At 37.3% G+C, this 21,501-nt stretch overlaps 1 protein-coding gene across 2 annotated transcripts in view; it reads right to left on the reverse strand.

Annotated features, from left to right (window-relative positions):
• The window catches only part of XRN2 (5'-3' exoribonuclease 2), an 81,966-nt gene extending 62,821 nt beyond the window's left edge, over window positions 1-19,145 (reverse strand). Inside the window, exon 1 of one of the 2 annotated variants that reach the window (XM_079123191.1) lies at window positions 17,476-19,145. In XM_079123191.1, the coding sequence (XP_078979317.1) occupies window positions 17,476-18,036 (561 nt within the window). In that variant the 5' untranslated portion in view covers window positions 18,037-19,145. Of the gene's footprint in view, window positions 1-17,112; window positions 17,310-17,475 lie in introns of those variants that run through there. The other variant, XM_079123192.1, reaches the window with a different exon arrangement.
• Between the last annotated feature and the right edge of the window lie 2,356 nt (window positions 19,146-21,501).

Raw genomic sequence — 21,501 nt, forward strand, 5'->3', positions numbered from 1 at the left:
CAAATCTTCAACTTGTTGGCTTAGGATCAGACTTCCTTAACAGGACTCCCATAGCACAAGAAATAAAAAAGCTAGAATCAATAACTGGGATAGATTCAAACTATCTATCCCAGTAGATTTCTCTCAGCAAAGGAAAGTATCAGTAATGTGAAGAGAGAGCCTACAGAATGGGAGAATATCTTTGCCACTCATACTTCAGATAGAGCGCTAATTTCCAGAATATATAAAGAACTCAAGAAACTCTACACCAAGAGTACAAATAATCCAATCAACAAATGGGCTAAGGAAATGAACAGACACTTCACAGAAGAAGATGTATAAGCAATCAACAGATATATGAAAAATGTTCAACATCTCTAGTAATAAAAGAAATGCAAATCAAAACTACCCTAAGATTCCATCTCACCCCAATTAGAATGGCAATTATCAAGAACACAAGCAAGAACAGGTGTTGGCGAGGATGTGGGGAAAAGGGTACACTCATACATTGCTGGTGGGGTTGCAAATTAGGGCAGCCACTCTGGAAAGCAGAGATTCCTCAGAAAGCTTGGAAAGGAACCACCATTTGACCCAGCTATCCCACTCCTCGGCCTATACCCAAAGGACTTAAAATCAGCATACTACAGAGACACAGCCACATCAGTGTTCATTGCTGCTCAATTCTCCATAGCCAGATTGTGGAACCAACCTAGATGTCCTTCAATTGATGAATGGATAAAGAAACTGTGGTATACAATGGAATATTACTCTGCCATAAAGAATGATAAAATTATGGCATTTACAGGCAAATGGATGAAATTGGAGAATATCATGCTAAGTGAGATAAAGCCAATCTCAAAAAACCAAAGGACGAATGATCTCGCTGATAAGCAGATGATGACACATAATGGGGGGCGGGACGGGTTAGCGTTAGGGTTAGGGTTAGGTTTAGGGTTAGGGTTAAGGAGGGTGACAAGAATGGAGGAAGAAGGACTGTATAGAGGGGAAAGAGGGGTGGGAGGGGTGGGGGGAAGGAAAAAAATAACAGAATGAATCAAACAACATTACCCTATGTAAATTTATGATTACACAAATGGTATGCCTTGACTCCGTACAGAGAAACAACACGTATCCCATTTGTTTACAATAAAAAAATAAAGAAAGAAAAAAGAAAAAAAGGATATGTGAAAGGAATTTAACGATAGAACAGAGAAGAAGTTGTTAATCAGTGTTTGGTACATAAATGCTGTGAATGAAGAGGAGCTTGATAAGAAACTGTGTGTGTGTGTGTGTGTGTGTGTGTGTCTGTGCGCGCGCGCGCCCATACATACATACATACGCATGCATGGGGGGTAACACCCAACAACAACAACCTCTGTTCAGTCAAGAGGCTATCTGCTTCTCTACCTAACCCCTACACTTCAGAATCCACATATTCCTTCCTCCTGCACCAAGCAGCCACCACACTCAGGAAAACTAATACTCATTTTTTGAGCCTCACAAAGTAAATATTTTATTCTTGGCCATATGATCTCAGATGCAAACTCTTATCTCTGCCTTCGTGGAGTGAAAGCAGCCAAAAATGAGATATATATGAATGGGTGTGGTTGTGTTCCTGTTATGGGCTGATTTAAAGATTAAGCTGAACTAAGCTGAGCTAAGCTAAGCTAACTCCATTTTGTTCACACATTTCACCCTGTGTAAAAATCAGCCTCCCTTTTCTTTCTTTGTGAGCCCACTTGCATAGCAGCTAACACCTCCACCTTCCCCCACTTGCACCCCCACAATATTCTGAACTTGTAGAATGTAAGTTTGCCCCTCTGAACAGGTACTGATAATTCTGAGAAACTTGTTTATATAACCTGTGGTTTTAACTGCCACCCCCTCTCCCCCTTTCCTTGTGGTTTTCCAGCTTTTAAGCAGCAGACAACCCCCAGGTGGGTGCAGAACTGCAGGGAGTCTGCAGAACTGTTTGCTTTCTGCTTCGCCAGTCCTGGCAAGAATAAATCCTTTGTCTTTTGCTTCAGAAGGATCTAGAGTTTTTATTTGGGATATTAACATTTCAATAAAACTTTAGTCACAAAACAGGTCACTGTCAGGCTAATTCCTACCCTAGTGCCAGCACAGCACTAGGTATTGTAGCTCTTCAATGAATACTGAACATAGCTGCACGGAGAATTTCTATCTCCACTACCTAGGAAAAAAACACAATATGGGGAACATGGTATATAAGGATCTCGATCTTGAGAAACAGAGCTCAAAAAGAAAACTGAATATATTTTTTCCCTCAAGAGAACTGCAGACATATTCAACACATACTACATAAATTTATAACTTTTTTTCGTGAAAAGATTTTGATGTTCAATAAAGGAACTGACTACTAAAAAACCTGGTCAAATACAGTATCAACATGCTTCCTGTTGGGTTAAAAGGATATCCTTAATCAATGGGCATCTAAAATAAGAGTCACTCTGAATCCTAAAACCAATTAATTTCTTTTTTTTAAGATTTTTTAAATTTGTTCTAATTAGTTATACACAACAGAATGCATTTATACATTTTGATAAATCATACATAAATGGAGTGTAATTTCTCATTTTTCTGACTGTACGTTGTGGGATCACATCTGTCCTTCAACAGATGAAAAAGAAATTGTGGTATATATATACAATGGAATATTACTCAGCCCTAAATATGGCATTTGCTGGTAAAGGGATGGAGCTGGAGAATATCATGCTAAGCGAAATAAGCCAATCCCCAAAAACCAAAGGCTGAGTATTTTCTCTGACATGTGGATGCTAATTCACAGCTTCTGGAAGACCCATCAGAATAGAACCAGTTGGAAAGGCCAACCCCTGCTCTCTCCTGCTCTTCGCCTTCCCATCAGGACTCACTGTCTAAGACAACCTGAGACATGTATTCCCAGAGAATATGGGAGATTGGGTAAGTAGGGCAATGCCTGAATAACTAACAATTCCCTGGAGAAACATGGAGCATCCCTATCCAGAAGGATGGTAGTCAAGGTAGCTCTGCCTAAGAAAGATGATGACAACTCCTCTACTTCATGGAAAAAGGAGGGATACATGTATCCTTAACCAGAAATTCAAATATCAATGTATCTGGGCACAAAATTGCCAATAAATTAAGATAAAGAAGGCATTTAAAGAAAGATAATACAAATATATAAATAATGATGTCTGCACAGTAATTTTCCTCCTTATACAAAGAGAGTATGTTCTAAGGTCTCCAGTGGCTGCCTGAAACTGTGTATAGTACTGAACACTATATATATACCATGTTTCATTATTATAGATCCGAGCAACTTCAGACACAATGCAGGGGGGTAGTCTTTCAAGTTGAGAACTTTCACCTTTTCAATTAAAAGAAGCATTTTACAGTTATTCTTCAGCATGTCAAAATTGCCTGCATCACTACTCTTGTATTCTGGGGCCCTTATTAAGTAAACTAAGGGTTACTTGACAGTGGAGATGCAGTGTGGAATGTATTCTTATCCAGCAGTTCCCCCTTATTCAGTTTCACTCTTCAAGATTTCAGTTACCCATGGTCAAGACTAAAGACAATACTATGGAAAACACAAAATGTTAACAGACAATTCCAGAAATAAGCAGTTGATAAACACTGCAATAATGCTGCAATAATATGTCAATGTGATGACTGATATGGCTACTGAGTAACTAACAGGCAGGTAGTGTAAATACCACTAGACAAATGATGACTCACATCCCAGACTGGATGATGCAGAACCAAGCAAGATTTCATCACACTACTAAGAACAGCACACAATTTAAAAATTATGAAGTTTATTTTCTATTAACATCTTAGAACCACAGCTGACCACAGGTAACTGAAACCTTGGAAAGGGAAATTGCAAATAAGGAGGGCTACTGTATAAAAATGCAATCCACAGGATTTGAAGTAAGCCTCTAAAATCAATTTCATGAAAACTCACTGTTACAATCAACTTTATAAACAGAAACTTCTGCTGGTAACAGCTAAGTAGATGCATTTTTGTGTAAGCCTACATGAGATTTAATGTCAACATTAGAAAAATCATGAATCACATTTAAAGTAATGAGTGTGTCGGGCTGGGGATGTAGCTCAATTGGTAGAGTGCTTGCCTCGCATGCACAAGGCCCTGGGTTCAATCCCCAGCACCACACAAGGGGAGAAAAAAGTATCAGAAATGCCTCCCAACAACTGTGGGTGGCTAGTGAAAACCTTTAAAGTAATGAGTGTGTCTCCAAGATGAAAGTCACTCGCCAAACTATATGACTCACTTTTAGATTTCCCTTAAAGTAGCTTGAAACTATAGGAAAGAAATAAAAAATGTGGGTTATATTTTGGGGAGAAATATACAAAGGGCTAATGAAAATGTCAAATTATGTCTTAGAAAACAAGGCTATAAATTTGTGTATTTGTGTGCATGTGTGTGTTTGATTTTGTTTTGCTGTACTAGGGATATAACCCAGTGCCTCACATAAGCTGGGCAAGCACTCTCCCAGTCAAGTCCTAAGCTATACATTTTGATTTTATTGCCAAATGGGGCATTTGAACACTTGTAGGTGCTTACTATTTTTTCAAGTTGTGTTAGAGCTTCATTTTTATACAATGTTAGTGAACAAAGACTAATAATTATTACTAACATTTATAGAGCACTTAAAATATGACAAGCACTGTTCTAAAGGCCTTTACTCATGGATTATCCCATTCTATCCTCACAACAATCCTGTGAGATCTAAGGCATTCCACTTACAAATGCTTATGCTGATAATTAGGTAGCTTTTCCGAAGTTACACTGCTACCAGATTCAGGAACCAGGATTTTAACCTGGTAGTTTGACCTTAGAACCTGTCATCTTTGCCACTATGCTAAAATGATTAACTGTAATTTCACTAGATTCAACAGGATGTGTGCCAAAGACTAAAGACAATACTATGGAAAACACAAAATGTTAAGATGTGTAAAACTGATTCTTGCTCTCTAGACATTAAAACATATGGGAGAGATCAACTTGCAACACAAGAGTGAAAAGGTCCACTTACCTACTCCCCAGTGAAGCTGGTGAAAATTATTTTAAAAACAAAAACATCTAAAATTTTGGAAATGTTCCTAAGGGAAGACAGCAATATAATCAAGCAAACCTATGAAAATATTGAAAATTACTTCAATTGCAGAAGAGTACAGTAAAGTTAAACTTAAAGGTGCTCTCAAGAATGATGAAAGTTGTAAAAAGTTACTGGGAGGAGATCCATGGGTCTACTGAAGAAATAACCTAGATCACAGGCCAGCTAGTTTGCAGGAGAAAACTGGGGAATAGAGAACTGGAAGGAGCCCTCCTAGATTTAGCACAAACACCAAACACTAACCTCAGAAACTCATGCCAAGCCATAATTCAACCTCATTAGTTTGTAGAGAAATTTATGCCCCAGTACATTGTTAAAAATAACAGGGCAATAATGGGGTATGACCAGAGCAGAAGGAAACCCTACCTGTGCCACTGTTTTCCAAGGGTAACTATAGGTATATAGAAAATCACACCTCCATAAAAAGGAAAACCAAAGGCATAATAGAATAGGGAGGAACACAGTTCACTTTAATAATCCAGGCAGTCAATAAACAAATAAGCAAACGGTAATAACAAACCCTGGAAGGGTTTGGAGGTAGCCCAATACCCCAAGGATGCTATACTATTCAGTTTGCAACCAAAAGTAAGCAGAAAGTATGAACAATATACTGGGGGGGGGGGGAGGGGAGCAAAAGCAGCTGCCTGGAGTATGAGCAGATGTTAGGTTTAACAGAAAGATATTTAAAATTAGCCATTATTAACTGTAAGTCATTTAGTGAGATATAGAACTAAAGGATGACTGAAGGTAAAAAACAAAGGTACGACGAAAATTCACATCAAGTAGAGAATGTCAACAGATTTAAAAATTATATACAGAAAGAACCAAATGGAAATTGGAGTTAAAAGTAAATAATTGAACAATAAAAAGTTCACTAGAAGGGTTCAACAGTAGATTTGAACCAGCAAAAGAAACAGCAAACTTGTAGATTAGAAGATCATGCAAGTCAAAAAACAAGAGGAAAAAGAATGAAGAAAAATAAACACAACTGAAAAGAAATACAGGACACAATTAAGTCCACCAGGAAAGGAGAAAGAGAAAGGAGTAGAAAAAATAAACAAAAAAAAAAAATAAAAAAAAAACTCAAAGAAAGAGAAGCTGAAAACCCCCCAAATTTATTAAAAGAAAATCACCATATCCAGGAAGCTCTATGAACACCAAGTAAGATGAATACAATGAGACATACAGACAGACACAACACAGTAAAAATGCTGAAACTAAAATACAAAGAAAATATACTGAGAACCAAGGAAAAAATGATGAGCACTTACAAGAGAACCCCAATAAGATTAACAGCTTCCCAGCAGCTCACGAGGCCAAGGCAGGAAGACTGTGAGTTCAAATCCGGCCTCAGCAACTTAGCAAGACCCTGTCTCTAAATAAAATATTTAAAAGGGCTGGGGATATGGCTCAGTGTTAAGTGCTCCTAGGTCCAATCCCTGGTACCAAAAATCAATCAACAAATCAATCAATAGCTAACTAGGGGCAAGGATGGGGGTAGTGGTGGGGAGGCCAGAAGGCAGTAGAATGACGAAAAGCAATGAAGAAAAAAGAAACAAAAACTGTTAACCAAGAAACGGAGGAAAGGTATCATTCAAAAACGAAGGTAAAATAAAGGCTTTTCAATGAAAAGACAAAATATGTTGCCAACAGACTGAACTTCCAAGAAGTCCTAAAGGAAGTTCTTTACGGTGAGAGGAGGTGACCCATATGATAATTCACATTCAAAGAACTCCAGTAATTTTATGTATTTTCCTCTTTACTTCTCTTAACTAAAAAAAAAAAACTGTATAGAATATTGTAAACATAAAATATTGTACACTACATTGTTAGGTTTACCAATAAAATGTAATCTATGTGTAATGTATTTGCCAATAACAGCACAAAAGGAGGTGGAAGGAAGTAAAATTGCAATGTGCTAAGGAAATGATTCTAGAGGGTAATAATTTTAACAATGTATTTGCTGGATTATAATCTTATTATATATAAAACAACAATACCAAAACGGGGAGTGGGAATCGAGCTATGTAATAGTAAAAGTTCTACAAATTGCTAGATTTAAGATAATATAAATCTGAAGCTGATTCCTGATAAGTATATATGGTAACTCCAGAGCAATAACTTTGAAAAACACTCAAAAAACAGTGAAGAAAATTACTACTGAAATTAGAAACTATATTGGAAAATATTCCCTCAATGCAAAAGAAAGTAGGAGGAATAGAGAAAGAAAAATGACCAAGACAGAGAAAACAAAAAGTAATATGCAGATGTAAAACAAACTACATCAGTAATTACACTAATTGTGAATGGATTACATAATCCAACAAAATGGCAGATTATCAAAACGGATTTTAAAAAACGACCCAATTACGTATTATCTACAGAACACACTTTTGAAATTCAAAGACCTGAAGTAAAAGTAAATGGATGGAAAAAGATAATTATGCAAAGAGCAACCATGAGAGCGCTGAAATGGCTATACTGAGATCAGACAAAATAAACTTCAAAACAAAATTATTATTAGAGATAATGAAGGACACATTATGATGATAAAAGGACAAACCATCAAGAAAATGATATCGGAAGTATTTTTGCACCTAATAACAGTGTACCAAAACACATGAAATAAAAAATGAGTGAGACAATTCAACAAGTGACAGCTGAAGACAGTAATCCACTATCAATAATGGGTAGCACAACTATACAGAAGATCAATATGGAAATAAATGGCTTGAACAGCATCACAACAACTAGACCTAACAGACATCTATCAATAGAACAATGTACATTCTCAAGTGCACGTGAGACAGTCTCTCACTTTAAAGCATAATAATAATACAAAGTATATTCTTCAACCACAATGAAATTAAATTAAAAAAAAATCAACAGAAGGAAATTTGATAATGTGGAAATTAAACAACATACTCCTAAATAACCAATGGGTCAAAAAAAGAAATCAAAAGGGAAATCAAAAATTACTTACTTTGAGATCAATGAGAATGAAGACACATATTCCAGAGGGAAACTTATAGCTGCGAATCCCTAAATTAAGAAATATCTCAGCCAGGAGTGGTGGTGTACACCTATAATTTCAACAACTCAGGAAGCTGAAGCAGGAGCTCAGGTTTAGCCCAGCCTGTGTAATTTAAAAAGACCCTGTCTTAAAATAAAAAGAAAGAATAAAACGGCTGGGGGCTCAGTGATAGAGCATCCTGGTTTAATTCCAGTACCACCAAAACAAAACAAAACCCTCATATCAATATCCTAACTCTTCTATTTTAAGATATCAAAAAAGGAATAAACTAAACCTAAGTGAAGCAGAAAGAAGAAAATCAAGATTACAGCAAAAATTAATGAAGTAATTTTTAAAAAGAGAAGACTCAATGAACCAAAAACAAGTTCTTAAAAAAGAATAAAATTTGGGGACTGGGGATATAGCTCAGTTGGTAGAGTGCTTGCCTTGTAAGCACAAGGCCCTGGGTTCAATCACCAGCATTGCAAAAAAAGAAAAAAGAAGAAAAAAAAAAAAAAAGGAATAAAATTTTGTAGCTCAGTTGTAGAGCACTTGCCTTACATGCGTGAGGCACTGGGTTCGATCCTCAGCACCACATAAATAAAGGTATTATCTCCATCTATAACTAAAAAAAAAAAAAAAAAAAAAAAGAGTTTGACCAAGAAAACAGCAAAATTCACATTATTAGAATCAGATACAAAGGTGAGTACATTATGGCCAACCTTACAGAAACAGAAAGAATTATAAAAAAATTTTTTGAATAATCATACACCAACAAATTAGATAAATCCAGGCCCAGATGGCCTTGGTGCTGAATTTTACAAACATACAAAAGAACAAATTCATATCAATTCTTCACAAACTCTTTCAACACTTCTCATTTTTTTTGCTATCAGTGATTGAACCCAGGGGCACTTAACTACTGAGCCATATCCCACCCTTTTTTTATTTTTGGAGACAGAGTCTCACTAAGTTGCTTAGGGCCTCACTAAGATGCAGAGGCTGATTTTGAACTTGCGATCCTCCTGCCTCGGCCTCCGGAGCTGCTGGGATTATAGGCATGCGCCACCACAACTGGCTTCCCAAATCATTTTTAAGGCCTATATTACCCTGATACAAAACCAGACAAAGGCATAACAAAAAAACAAAAGAAAAACTACAGACCATATCTCTTATGAATATAAAAAGCCTTGACAGAATATTAACTCAAAACCAGCAATATATAAAAATGTCCTTGACAAAATACTAGCAACTCAAAGTCAGAAATATAAAAAAAGAATTATATACCATGACCAAGTGAGATTTATCCCAAGTATGGTTTTAAAAAATGCAAATATGGTTTAAAATCCAAAATGCAATTAATGCAATATAGCACACTAGTAAATTATAAGCAAAAAATGATATAATCATCTCAATACATGTAGAAAAAGTATTTGATAAAATCCAATATTATTTCATGATTAAAAAGAAAAACTACTCAGCAATCTATGAATAGAAGTGAAGCCCCTAAACAGAAAGGGCATCTAACCCCAAACCCTCAGTTAACATCTTACTTAATGGTAAAAGTCTGAATGTTTTATTTTTAAGAACAGGAACAAGACAAGGATGTCGGTCTTGCTACTTGTATTCCAAATTCTAGCAAGGCAATTGGTCAAGAAAAAGAAATAAAAGGCATCCATGTTGGAAAGGAAATGAAACTATATTTGCAGATGATGTGATTCTGTCTACAGAAAATACTAAAGAGTACACTAGAAAACTATCAGAATAAATCTATGAGTTCAACAAGGTTGCAGGAAATAAGATCAACATATAAAAAAAATCAACTGAATTTCTACACACTTGCAATGAACATTCAAAAAAAAAAAACACTCCACTTACAATAGTATTCAAAAAAGGGGGAAATAAATTTAACAAAAAAATGCAAATACTATATTCTAGAAACTACAAAACATTGTTGAAATAAATCAAAGAAGTTCTAAATAAATGGAAAACAACCTATATTCATGGAACAGAAAACTCTACATTAAAATGGCAATATTCCATAAACTGATTCACAAATTCAATGAAATCCTTATCAGAATCCCCCTGACTTCTCTATAGAAACTAACAAACTCATTTTAAAATTCAAACAGAACTGAAAGGGAAAGAGAATAGCTAATATAATCCTGAAAAAAATAAAATAAAAACATTTGTATGTCCTGACTTCAAAACTTACTATAAAGTTATCATAAATCAGAACAGTGTGGTACTGGCACAAAGATAAACATACAGATCAATGCAAGAAAATTTAGGGTCCAGAAATAAACCAACATCCTTGTGGTCAAATGACTTCTTACAAAAGGTGTCAAGACCACTGAATGGGGGAAAGAATTATCTTTTCAAGAAATAAAAATAAATTTTAAGAAAATTAAATTTATTTAAAAATCTAAAAAGAAAGAAAGAAAGAAAGAAAGAAAGAAAGAAAGAAAGAAAGAAAGAAAGAAAGAAAGAAAGAAAGAAATGGTATAGGACAATTAGCCACACACAAAAGAATAAAATTGAACCCTTAACCCATGAACATAAATTTAAAAGCTAATACTGTAAAACTCTTAGGAAAACAAATTTTTGTCACCTTAGATTTGACAATGAATTTTTAGATATGTCATCAAAAGTCTAAAATAAAAGTATATTAAATGAATTTCATTGCCAAAATTTAAAACTTTTACTCATCAAAGGCCACCACTGAGAGAAAGTCAACCCACAGAAGGGGAGAAAACACTGCAAATCATATATCCAGTAAGGATCTTATATCCAGAAGAAAAAAAAATTCTCTCTCCCACGTTCATTACCAAAAAAAAAAAAAAAAAAAAAAGAAATGGATAATAAGCATACAGAAAGATATTCAACATCATTTGTCATCAGGAAACTATAAGTCAAAACTAGAAGGTACTATTTCACACACCCAGTAGGAAGGCTAGAATCAAAATGTCAACAAGTGTCTGCAAGTGCATGACAGTTCTCTGGGTGGCCTTAGACCAATACAGCTCTACTCCCACACCACCCCCACTGCTCCTACTTTTTCTTGCTTATGAGTTCTCAAGAGTAACTGCAGAATATACATGTTGGGCATGCAACATCCTAAAATAGGAAAGAACTGTCTGAAACTGCCCAGGCATTTTTCCTGTCCCTCCCAGGGAACGTAACATCTTGAGATAGGGGGAACTGCCAGGGACAATCTGGGTTTTGTTCCTCTTTCTCTCAGAAGCCTGATGTCCAAGTTTTTAACATAGTGAATCACATTGCCTCAGAGATATATGACCCAAGTGGGCTGCCTTTCGGGGGTCCCTCAGCGGCAGTGTATGTAGGGCAGCTGAGATTTTATTTGCCCTAGGCAGTTTAGGGAGCCTCAGGGGAACTGCCCACAATTAATCAACATCAAGATTTAAGTCTTTCCTATGCCTGCTTGTATGTTGTCCTTCACTGCCTGTCTGTAAATAATAAATCTGCTTCATGTAACTTATTGTATAGGATGCTCTATTTCACCAGACTCAAGTAAGCTGGTAACCACTACACAGTATAACTGCTTCACACCAAGAATGTGGAAAAATTAGAACCCTTATATACTGTTGGAGGGAACATAAAATGGTGTAGCCACTTTGAAAAGTAGTCTGGAAGTTCTTCAGATGATTGAACACAGAATTTCCCCAAGACCCAGGAATTCTACACTTCTAGGTATATACACAAGGGAAATGGAAACATGCCCATAATTGTGGCAATAGTTTAAACAACATTAGCAGGGTACTTTATAACACTCCACACATAATAAGAAAAGTCTCAAATCAATGACCTCAGCTTGAAAAGCAAGCTAAATCCCAAGTGAGCATAACAAGGAAATAAAAATAAGGCCAGAAGTCAGAGAAACATAAAACAGTAAAACAATAAAGAAAAACTGATGAAACAAAAACCTAGTTATTTGAGAAACAGTCTAGTCAGATTGAAGATGGAACAAAAGAGAGAGAAGATAAAACTACCAATATCAGGAATGAGAGGTGCTATTGTTATAGATTCTAATGATATTAAAAGGATAAATAAATACTATGAGTGACCTTATGTCAATAAATTAGATTACTTAGATAAGATGGACAAAATCCATGAAAGATACAAACTACAAAAGCTCATTCAAAAAGAAATGGATAACCTGGATAGTTCTATATCTACTAAAAACCCTCTCACATAACCCCAGGTCCAGGAGGATACACTGGTGAATTCTACTAAAGATTTAAGGAAGAAACAATAAAAACTCTTCTTTCAGAAAACTGAAGAAGAAAAATATTGCAATGTGAATGTTTCTGTGAACACAGATGTAAAATTCTCAAGAAAACTTTGGTGAACTGAATCCAACAATATATAAAAGCAATACAATATGACCATGTGGGGTTTAATCTATGCAAGGTAGGCTTTACATTTTAAAATCGAGGTAACTTACCATATTAAAAGACTAAAAACAGAAAACATTAAAATGAACTAAAACCATAAAACTTCTCTAAGAAAACAGAAGCCTTAGTGTCTTTTAATGTGGCTGACATTAAATACAACACAATAAAGCAGGAATATATAAGAAAAAAGTTAATAAATCAGACTTCATTAAATTTTTAAAATTTAATATGCTATTTAGAAGTAAAAATGCAAACAAAAGATAAAGTGAAAATATCTGCAAAAAACTACATCAGTGTAAGGATTTCAATCTAGAATACACAACAAACTTCTACAATTCAACAATAAGACTAACGATCCAATTTAAAAATGAACAAAAAATTGGAACAGATTCCTCACCCAAGAAGATATATGAAAGACAAATAAGCACCTGAAAGATCTTGTCATAAGGGAAGTGCGAGTTTAAAATCACAAAAAGCTAACACCACACTGGAATATCTAAAACTAGAAACACTAACTGTTATAACAAGTATTGGCAAGCAAGTGAAGCAACTAGAACTTTCACGTGCTGCTAACATCAAAGTAAAATGGCATAACCAATTTGAAAAAGAATCCAGTAGGTTTTTCTTTTTAAATAATCATACATCTACCATACAACCCAATTGTAAGGAATCCCACGAAAACCACACCGGACACGGGAAATCACATAAGGGAGTTTATTAAGCAAACAGTGTCTCCCTGCAGGGTAAGAGAGAAAATGAGGGGGAAAAAACGAAAGGAAAGAGAAAGGGCACGCTAGAGAGAGTAGAAAGCAAGGAGGAGAAAGAAAGGGAGTTGGGGAAAGAAAGGCAAGAGAGAAAAGATGGCGGTGAAGCTATCTCTAAGAATCCCGCAGGGCTAAGGGGACCAATAACGGAGAAGGATACTTGCAAGCTGACTGATGAACCAATAGCTAGCTAGGATGTTCACAGACTGACAGTAGGTGGGAGGCAGGGAAATGGCTAAATCAGAAAGGGTGGGGAGAGCAGCTTTGTACGTTACACAAATTATATCACTCTTAGTTTTTTTCTCCTAACGAAATAAAAGCATATGTTCACACAGACTTGTATGCAGATGTTCACAGGTTTTTATAGTAGACAGAAACTGGAAACAATAAATGTTCATCAACGGAAAGAATGACTAATCAAACTGTGGTATATTTCACAGCCTAGACTACTATACCAAAATAAAAAGAAATGAACTACATTTAACAACATGAAGGAATCTCAAAATAATTGTACTACATGAAAGTGAGTAAACCAGGTAAAAAAGAGTATATGCTGTATAAAAGTCATACAAAATTTTAGAAAATGAAAGCTTATCTGTATAAGGCTAGAAAACAAATCAGTGATTGACAAAAGATGGGCCACCAGGAGGGTAGAGAGGAACTACAGTGGAACAGAAGGAATGTTTTAGAGGTAATGTTTGCCTCTTGATTGTGGTGCTGGTATTATGGATATATACATTGTACTAAATTGTACACCTTAATACATATTTATTTTATGTCAATTATACTTCAACAAAGTTGCAAAGAGGGAGGAGTAGCTACAGAAGAGACAGAAAAGGAAAAATCTGTTTAGGAGGACCAATACACAGAGTTTGGTGAAGGGGAAAAAAAAAAAAAAGGTCAAAAAATAATCAAAGCACTCCCAAAAACTAAAGAACACAAGAGACTTCAGACTCAAAGATTCTACCAAGTACTGATCTAAATGAATTTAAATTCTAAATGAAATCTGTACCTATGTACATAATCATGAAAGTTTAAAATTCAGAAAACAGCAGGTGAGTGGGGTGTGCCTACAGTACCAACTACTTGGGAGGCTGAAGCAGGAGAATTGCTTGAACCCAGAAGTTTGAGGCGAGCCTGGGGAAGGAGGGAAGGAAAGAAGGAAGGGAGGGAGGGAAGGAAAGAAGGGAGGGAGGGAGGAAGGGAGGGAGGGAGGGAAGGAAGGAAAACGAAGAAAGAAAAGGAAGAAAGGAAGGGAAGGAAGGGAAGGAAGGAAGGAAGGAAGGGAAAGAAAGAAAACAAGGAAACAAGCAGGGCCCAGTGGAGCAGGTCTGTAATCCCAGCAACTTGGGAGGCTAAGGCAAGAGGATCACAAATTCAAGGCCAGCCTCAGTAATTTAGCAAGCTCCTAAGCAACTTAGTGAGACCCTGTCTCAAAATAAAAGAGCTGGGGATGTAACTCAATGGCAGAGCATCCTTAGGTTGAATCTCCAGTATCCCTCCCCCCAAAAATCAAATCAAATAGAATTCAGAAAGAAAAACTGATGAACAAAAGAGAATGAAAGTTGAAGCACATAAAAATTAAGAACATGCCTTTCTGGTTTCCATACACTGGCTCTGACATGTATTAGCTGACTGATCTTAAAATATGTTACTCATCCCTTCTATTTCAGTTTTCTTACCTTGTTATATGTAATAGCAGCAGTCATATATTAATATATACAGCATTAATATCTGTGAAGTGCTCAGAATAGTACTTGATATATGGTTAAATGCTACATAAGCATTGGTTAAATAAATAAAAATCACTTTAACATTGAACTTGTCATCAAAAATATTGAGTGACAAAAAAATGCTTTCAAAGTTTTGAGGAAAACTAGTTTGCAAACTTGAACTCTAGACCCAGCTTAAGATCATGCACATGCATGGGGTAGAATGGGGAGACTAAAATGACAGAAAAATCACATCCTACAAAGCTTTTCCTAAGAATTCAATTGAGAATAAAAACCAAGGAAGGATTTAATCCAAGAAACACAGATAATCAAGAAAACAGACCTTTCACTAAAAATTTCAGGAAGCAGCTTCCCAGCAAGCCTACAGAAAAACCAGGTATGATTCTGACTTACATGTGGGTGCTAATGCTGATCTCACAGGAGGAGACAGCAGAAAGAAGCGAAGAGAGCTTCAGAAGATGTGGGATAAAGGGGAGGGTTAACAGGTACAAAGGTACAAAGAACAGTGGGATATAAGCAATGATTTCCAATGTTCTATAGCAAAGTAGAATAACAAGAGTTCACAACAACTGATAGACATTCCAAAATGAGAAGATTCTGAATGTTTCCAAAAAAAGAAATGGTAAATACATGAAAACAAAATATTTGAGAGGGTTGATATACCAGTTGCCCTGATCTGATTATGCACTGTATACAAGTACTAACATACAACATGGAAGCCCATAAAAATGTGTAATTGCTATTTGTTAATAAAAATTATATGTAAATAATTTTGTATCTATTAAAAAGAAAAACCAGGTCTGAATGCAACCGAAATAAAACTTTAAACTTCTTTTTCCAAGAAAAAAAGCATTAGCACTTGAGTGAACCAAAAAAAATTAAAATAAAATAATAAAGAAAATACAGTTTGGGTGGAGAAAGGTGTAAAGTAGAAAAAAAGAAAGAAAAGCAGCAATATGAAAAAGACAAAAGGAGCATAAAAACCAGAATCGCAGTACACAACACACGACAACAATCAACAATACCATCAGTTTTTAGAAATAAACTTGTATAGCTAAAGTCAAAAACGAAAAAATTCTGCTGATAAACTTGAGGTGAAGGGTAAGAGAAGCAGGAGCAGAAAAGCTAATACTAATCTTAGAAACCAGTTAGTCAAGACATACTTTACACAGGTGATGGACTTTTTGTTTTTAACGTGTATTACTTGAAGTTACAAACTTTGCCAGCAGAAAAAAATAAAGACAGTGCTTTACTACATTAGGAGGATAGGAAGGGAGGGTGACTAAATCCTCTCCTATCCTAGCCAGAACTAATTAGATGTGGCTAAAACTGATAGAGTATCAACAAACTGAGATAGTAACTGTCTGCCTCTGGAGAGAATAGGATGGGAACGGTTGAGCAAGGAACTGGTTGTTGTGGTGGTTGTCGTCGTCGTCGTTTTAGCCCACGAGAATGTAAAGTCTGATGAAAATTTTACAAAGGAAACAAGCATTTAGTTTAGCAGTTTCTCTTTTGAAAAAATAACACGAGAAATACTGGGAATGTCACCAAAACAAAGCTTTTGGTTTCTAGTGGATTAAGAAAGTAAAAATCCAAGATCTCAGCAATCTAAGGAAAATAAATAAGCTCACAGCAACAAACAGGTACTGACTTCAAAAATCAAGGAGGGGGGAGAGACAGCCGTGAACCTGAGCCTTCCCAGTCCATAAATTCTGATTAAGAGTACAAAATCGAACTCGGAAAGAATCGCTAAACACAGAATTCAAGAAAGGCTTCAAATCTACCCAAATATTAACAAACCAACAACAAAAAATGTACTGCTCGGATGCATCTAAGAATCTTGAAAATTTCAACGAGCAAGCTGTCCAGCAGCTGGCACACACCGAGAAAGTGGCACTCATAACACCTCTGTCTCGTCCAAGACCTTTCTCACATACTACTTTCGCCTAAGATTTAACAACAGCAACAAATGGCCTCTCTCGGATAGTAAACAACAGAAGGCTCGCCGCCAGAATTACTTTAAAGATTGTTAAAAGCAAGAATTGGCATCCGCGCACCCCTTACCAATGGCAAGTACTGCTCAACAAGCTAGCTGTTGAGACTGTACGGAGACCCAAAATGCGCGGTCCCGGGAGGAAACAAAGCCGTGGGCGGAGCCTTCCGGTGCCGGGAAAAGCCGACAGGGGAGGAGCGGCCCTCCCGCGAGTTCTGACCCAGCTCCGCCCCCGCCCCTCTCGGGCCGTTCCCAGGGATCCCGAATCCCTGAGCCCGCGACCAACAGCGCGTCGGACAGCGGCTGCCCGGGACTGGCAGTGGGGCACGAGCTCCAGACGGCTGCTCCTGGCCCGGCGGCTGGACCCGTGGACCGCGGCCTAGAGAAGCCAGGGCTTCGGGTTCCACCGCGGCGGCAGCCTGGCGCCTGCTCACCTTCTCTTCCACGCAGTTGACAATGATGGAAGGGTACTTGCGGCTAAGCCAGCGGAAGAACGCTGGGACTCCCATAGCGGCAGCGCACCTGGAGTCAGCGGCTGGGCCAGCGGACCAGCGTAACCAGAGAGACAGGAGCGGCAGCCGCGGGCACCGGCACTTCCTCCCACGTGCGCTCCGGAGACCGGAAGTGACGTCACGGCGCCGCGCCGAGGAAGCCGGGAAGGGGACCAGGCTAGGTGAAGGAGCTGACTGGCTCTGTTGGTGACGGCGGTTTGGGAACGCTGCATCCGGTGGCTGACCAGGTGGTGAAGTCTGCAGCTGGCTTCGCTTGGCGAGCTTGCTCTTGGTGTTCACAGCCCCGGAGCACGAGGTGTAGCTCGTCTGAGTCGCGGGGGCTTCTTGGTGATGCTTTTGCCGTGGCTCCGCAGAGATTTCACTTTCCCTGACCTGGGTTCCCCTGAGACGGTATCCCCGCGCTCTGCAGGCCTCGTAGGACCTCTTCCTTGCCCTTTTGGACACTTCTTTGGAAAAGCGTGCCTTATTTTTACCCTCCTTCATTCGTCTTAATCTACAGTTGAATTGAAGCAATTAAACTCTCATTTCCATTTCGTGGCTTCTTTTGGTTTTGTGCCCACAGTACATATCAGGAGTCTAGAAAGGAACTTTTTAAAGTATTTTCATAATAATCATGACTGGTCTTCATTAATAACTCACTTTAAATAGGTATAGAATCTAGCCAGCATTTAGGATTCAATACAACCATCCGAGTGTATTAAAAAGTGTATTAAAAATGCCTAATATCACTCTAGTGTTTATTGACCACTTAGACTGTTTTAAGGCGTTGGCTAAAGGTTTGTCCCATTTCATCATTTGAGCCCTCTCAGGATACCATACCATCCTGTGTAACATATTAGAAAAGTCAAGTTTTAGAAGGGTTAAATCACTTGCTTGTTCACACAGCTTCTCTTTCACTTCAAGCAATGATCATTGAATCTCCTATCCTTGCATTAACATGATGCTTTTATCCTTTGTTTTCTGATGACTTAAAATAACATTTTTTTCAAGCATATGAAAGGAGAGTGTCTGGAAGAGGCGGTATTTATGTATTTATGGCCATTTGTTCAAGCCTGGATGTCTGTCTCCACTGAATCCCCTCTTGGCTTGACAAATCACACTCAATCCTAAAGGCTCTCCTCAAGAGGCCTCAGTGGAAGTGTTTCTCTGTGCTCCCCGGCAGGCAATCATTGCCCCCTTCTCTGTGGTCTGATGACACGTTGTTTAAATTGCTGGTATGGAACTTAGAGAAGTGGTTATCTTGTGTTTTACTTAAAGATAGTCAAAACTACTCCAGAGTATTATGTCTATGGTGAAATTCTTCATTTTACTTGGAAAAGATCCCTCCTCAAGTATTTGGTTTCCCTGAGAGGTGCTTTGTTCTTATAAGAACACACACATCACAGGCACTGGTTAAGGCAGTGACCAAATTTAACCATTTGAAGTTCTTGCCCGCATTTTTGAACTTAGAACTATAAACATTGTAAGACAGCCCCTCCCAGCTGGTCCAAAGCTGTAAGATAAGAATTGGGACTTGTTACCAGTAGGTTTAATTCCCTGGTGCCAGTGGTTTTTGAGGTCTTGCTAAATCCCTCTCAGCAGTGTGGTTGATAAGTTTGTCCCCTGATTCCATGAGCAGAAGAAAAAAAAAAAAAAAAAAAAAAAAAAAACTCAAAAATCTCCTTTTACCCTAAGCTGATTTGAACTAAATTTCAATTCCTAACAAACCATTAATCATATTTGGGGAGTGCACATCCAATTCACCCAGGTAGTAAAATTGAATAGGTACAAAAATTGGAGTTATTAGTGCTCAGAAAAGGGAAGGGTAAAAGTTGGAGAGGAGACAAAACAAAGGTGGTAGGAGTATGCGGACCAAGTATCGTGACACCTTCTCTAGCTCTGTGTGTCCTGTAAAAGTCTGTCAGACTCAGGCCTAGGATGGGTTTTTTCTTATTATAATAATTAAAGAAGGGAGAAAACCTGCTATGTCCCTCTTGCACTCTGAGAGTTCTTTTCCTGTTTCTATTCTTCAATAAATCCTACTCTTATATTCAGAATGGAAGAAATTGAAAAAGAGAGTAAGTCTAATATTGAGGTCTAGAATCACAGGGCTAGCCAATAGAAAATTCAAGAAGCAGAAGAGAGGAGAATGAGTGTTGGGAATTACTAATATTGAGCCAGACCTTGAGCTTCTGCAGGTTGGGAACCCAGAGATTTTTGGGACATTTTCGCCTAGACTTAAAGGAGGCAAAAGAAGGCTCCAGCTGATATGAGGATTATATTAATGTAAAGAATAATATGAAAAATGAATAATATATAGAAAACAATATTCATAAACATCTATAAATTCATTTAAGCACTATTAACATATTAGAAAAGAAATTTTGAAATTTTCTTGCCTACTATTGGCCTGAATTATCAAGTGCCTCTTTTTCCTCCTGATCCTCACAAAATTCATATAATCTGTTGTATTTAAAGTAGTAGTACCGGGGTGGGAGGGTTGGGGGGGAAGAAAAAAAATAACAGAATGAATCAAACAACATTACCCTATGTAAATTTATGATTACACAAATGGTATGCCTTGACTCCATGTACAAACAGAGAAACAACATGTATCCCATTTGTTTACAATAAAAAAAAAAAAAAGTAGTAGAACCAAAGGCTAATTTCATGGGTCAACTTGACTAGACCATGGAGTGCCCAGATATTGGGTCAAACATTCTCGCTATTTCTGGAAAGGTATTTTTAAAATATGATTAAAAATTGTAATTAGTAAAGCAGATGGTCTCCATAATGTGGGTGGGCCTCTTGGAATAAGTGAAAGATCAGAATAGAACAAAAGTAATAGCCCCCAAGCAAGAAAGATTTTGCCAAACAATTGCTTTCAGAGTCATCTATCCATTGGCTTTCCTGAGTCTTAAATCTTGTCGGCTAACAATGAAGAAATGAAATTTTCATCTGCTGGTGGGAATGAAAATTGATGGAATCTCTGAAAAAGTTTAATGTAATCTGCTAAAGTTAAGGATATACTTACTCTAGTATCCAGCAATTTACTCCCAGATAGGCATACAAGACTATTCATAGCACCATTGTTCTGGCAAGGCTAAGACAAAATCATCCTACTGTTCAACAGTAGAATGGATAAATGAACCAAAATTCTAAAGAAGAATTCCACAATGAACTGAAGTACACAAAAAATGTGGACTCCAATTCTTCACACAGGTTCAGACATGCAGGGCAGGCTGTACATGTTGTCTTGAATTTTTCTCAGCACATAAACTGCTTCTTAATGCAAATCAAAACCACCCTAAGATTCCATCTCACCCCAATTAGAATGGCGATTATCAAGAATACAAGCAACAACAGGTGTTGGCGAGGATGTGAGGAAAAAGGTACACTCATACATTGCTGGTGGGGATGCAAATTAGTGCAGCCACTCTGGAAAGCAGTGTGGAGATTCCTTAGAAAACTTGGAATGGAACCACCATTTGACCCAGCTATCCCACTCCTTGGCCTGTACATAAAGGACTTAAAATCAGCATACTATAGAGATGCAGCCACATCAATGTTCATTGCTGCTCAATTCACAATAACCAGATTGTGGAACCAACCTAGATGCCCTTCAATTGATGAATGGATAAAGAAACTGTGGTGTGTAAATATATATATATATATATATATATATACAATGGAATATTACTCAGCCATAAAGAATAATAAAATTATGGCATTTGCAGGCAAATGGATGAAATTAGAGAATATCATGCTAAATGAGATAAGCCAATCTCAAAAAACCAAAGGACGAATGATCTCCCTGATCAGTGGATGATGACACTAGTGGGGGGTGGGAAGGAGGTAAGAATGGAGGGAAGAGGAACCGTGTAGAGGGAAAAGAGGGGTGGGAGGGGTGGGGGGGGAGGAAAAAATAACGAAATGAATCAAACACTATTATCCTGTGTAAAAATATGA

The sequence above is a fragment of the Sciurus vulgaris genome (assembly GCF_902686455.1).
Source record: "Sciurus vulgaris genome assembly, chromosome: 2".
Classification (NCBI taxonomy): Eukaryota; Metazoa; Chordata; class Mammalia; order Rodentia; family Sciuridae; genus Sciurus; species Sciurus vulgaris.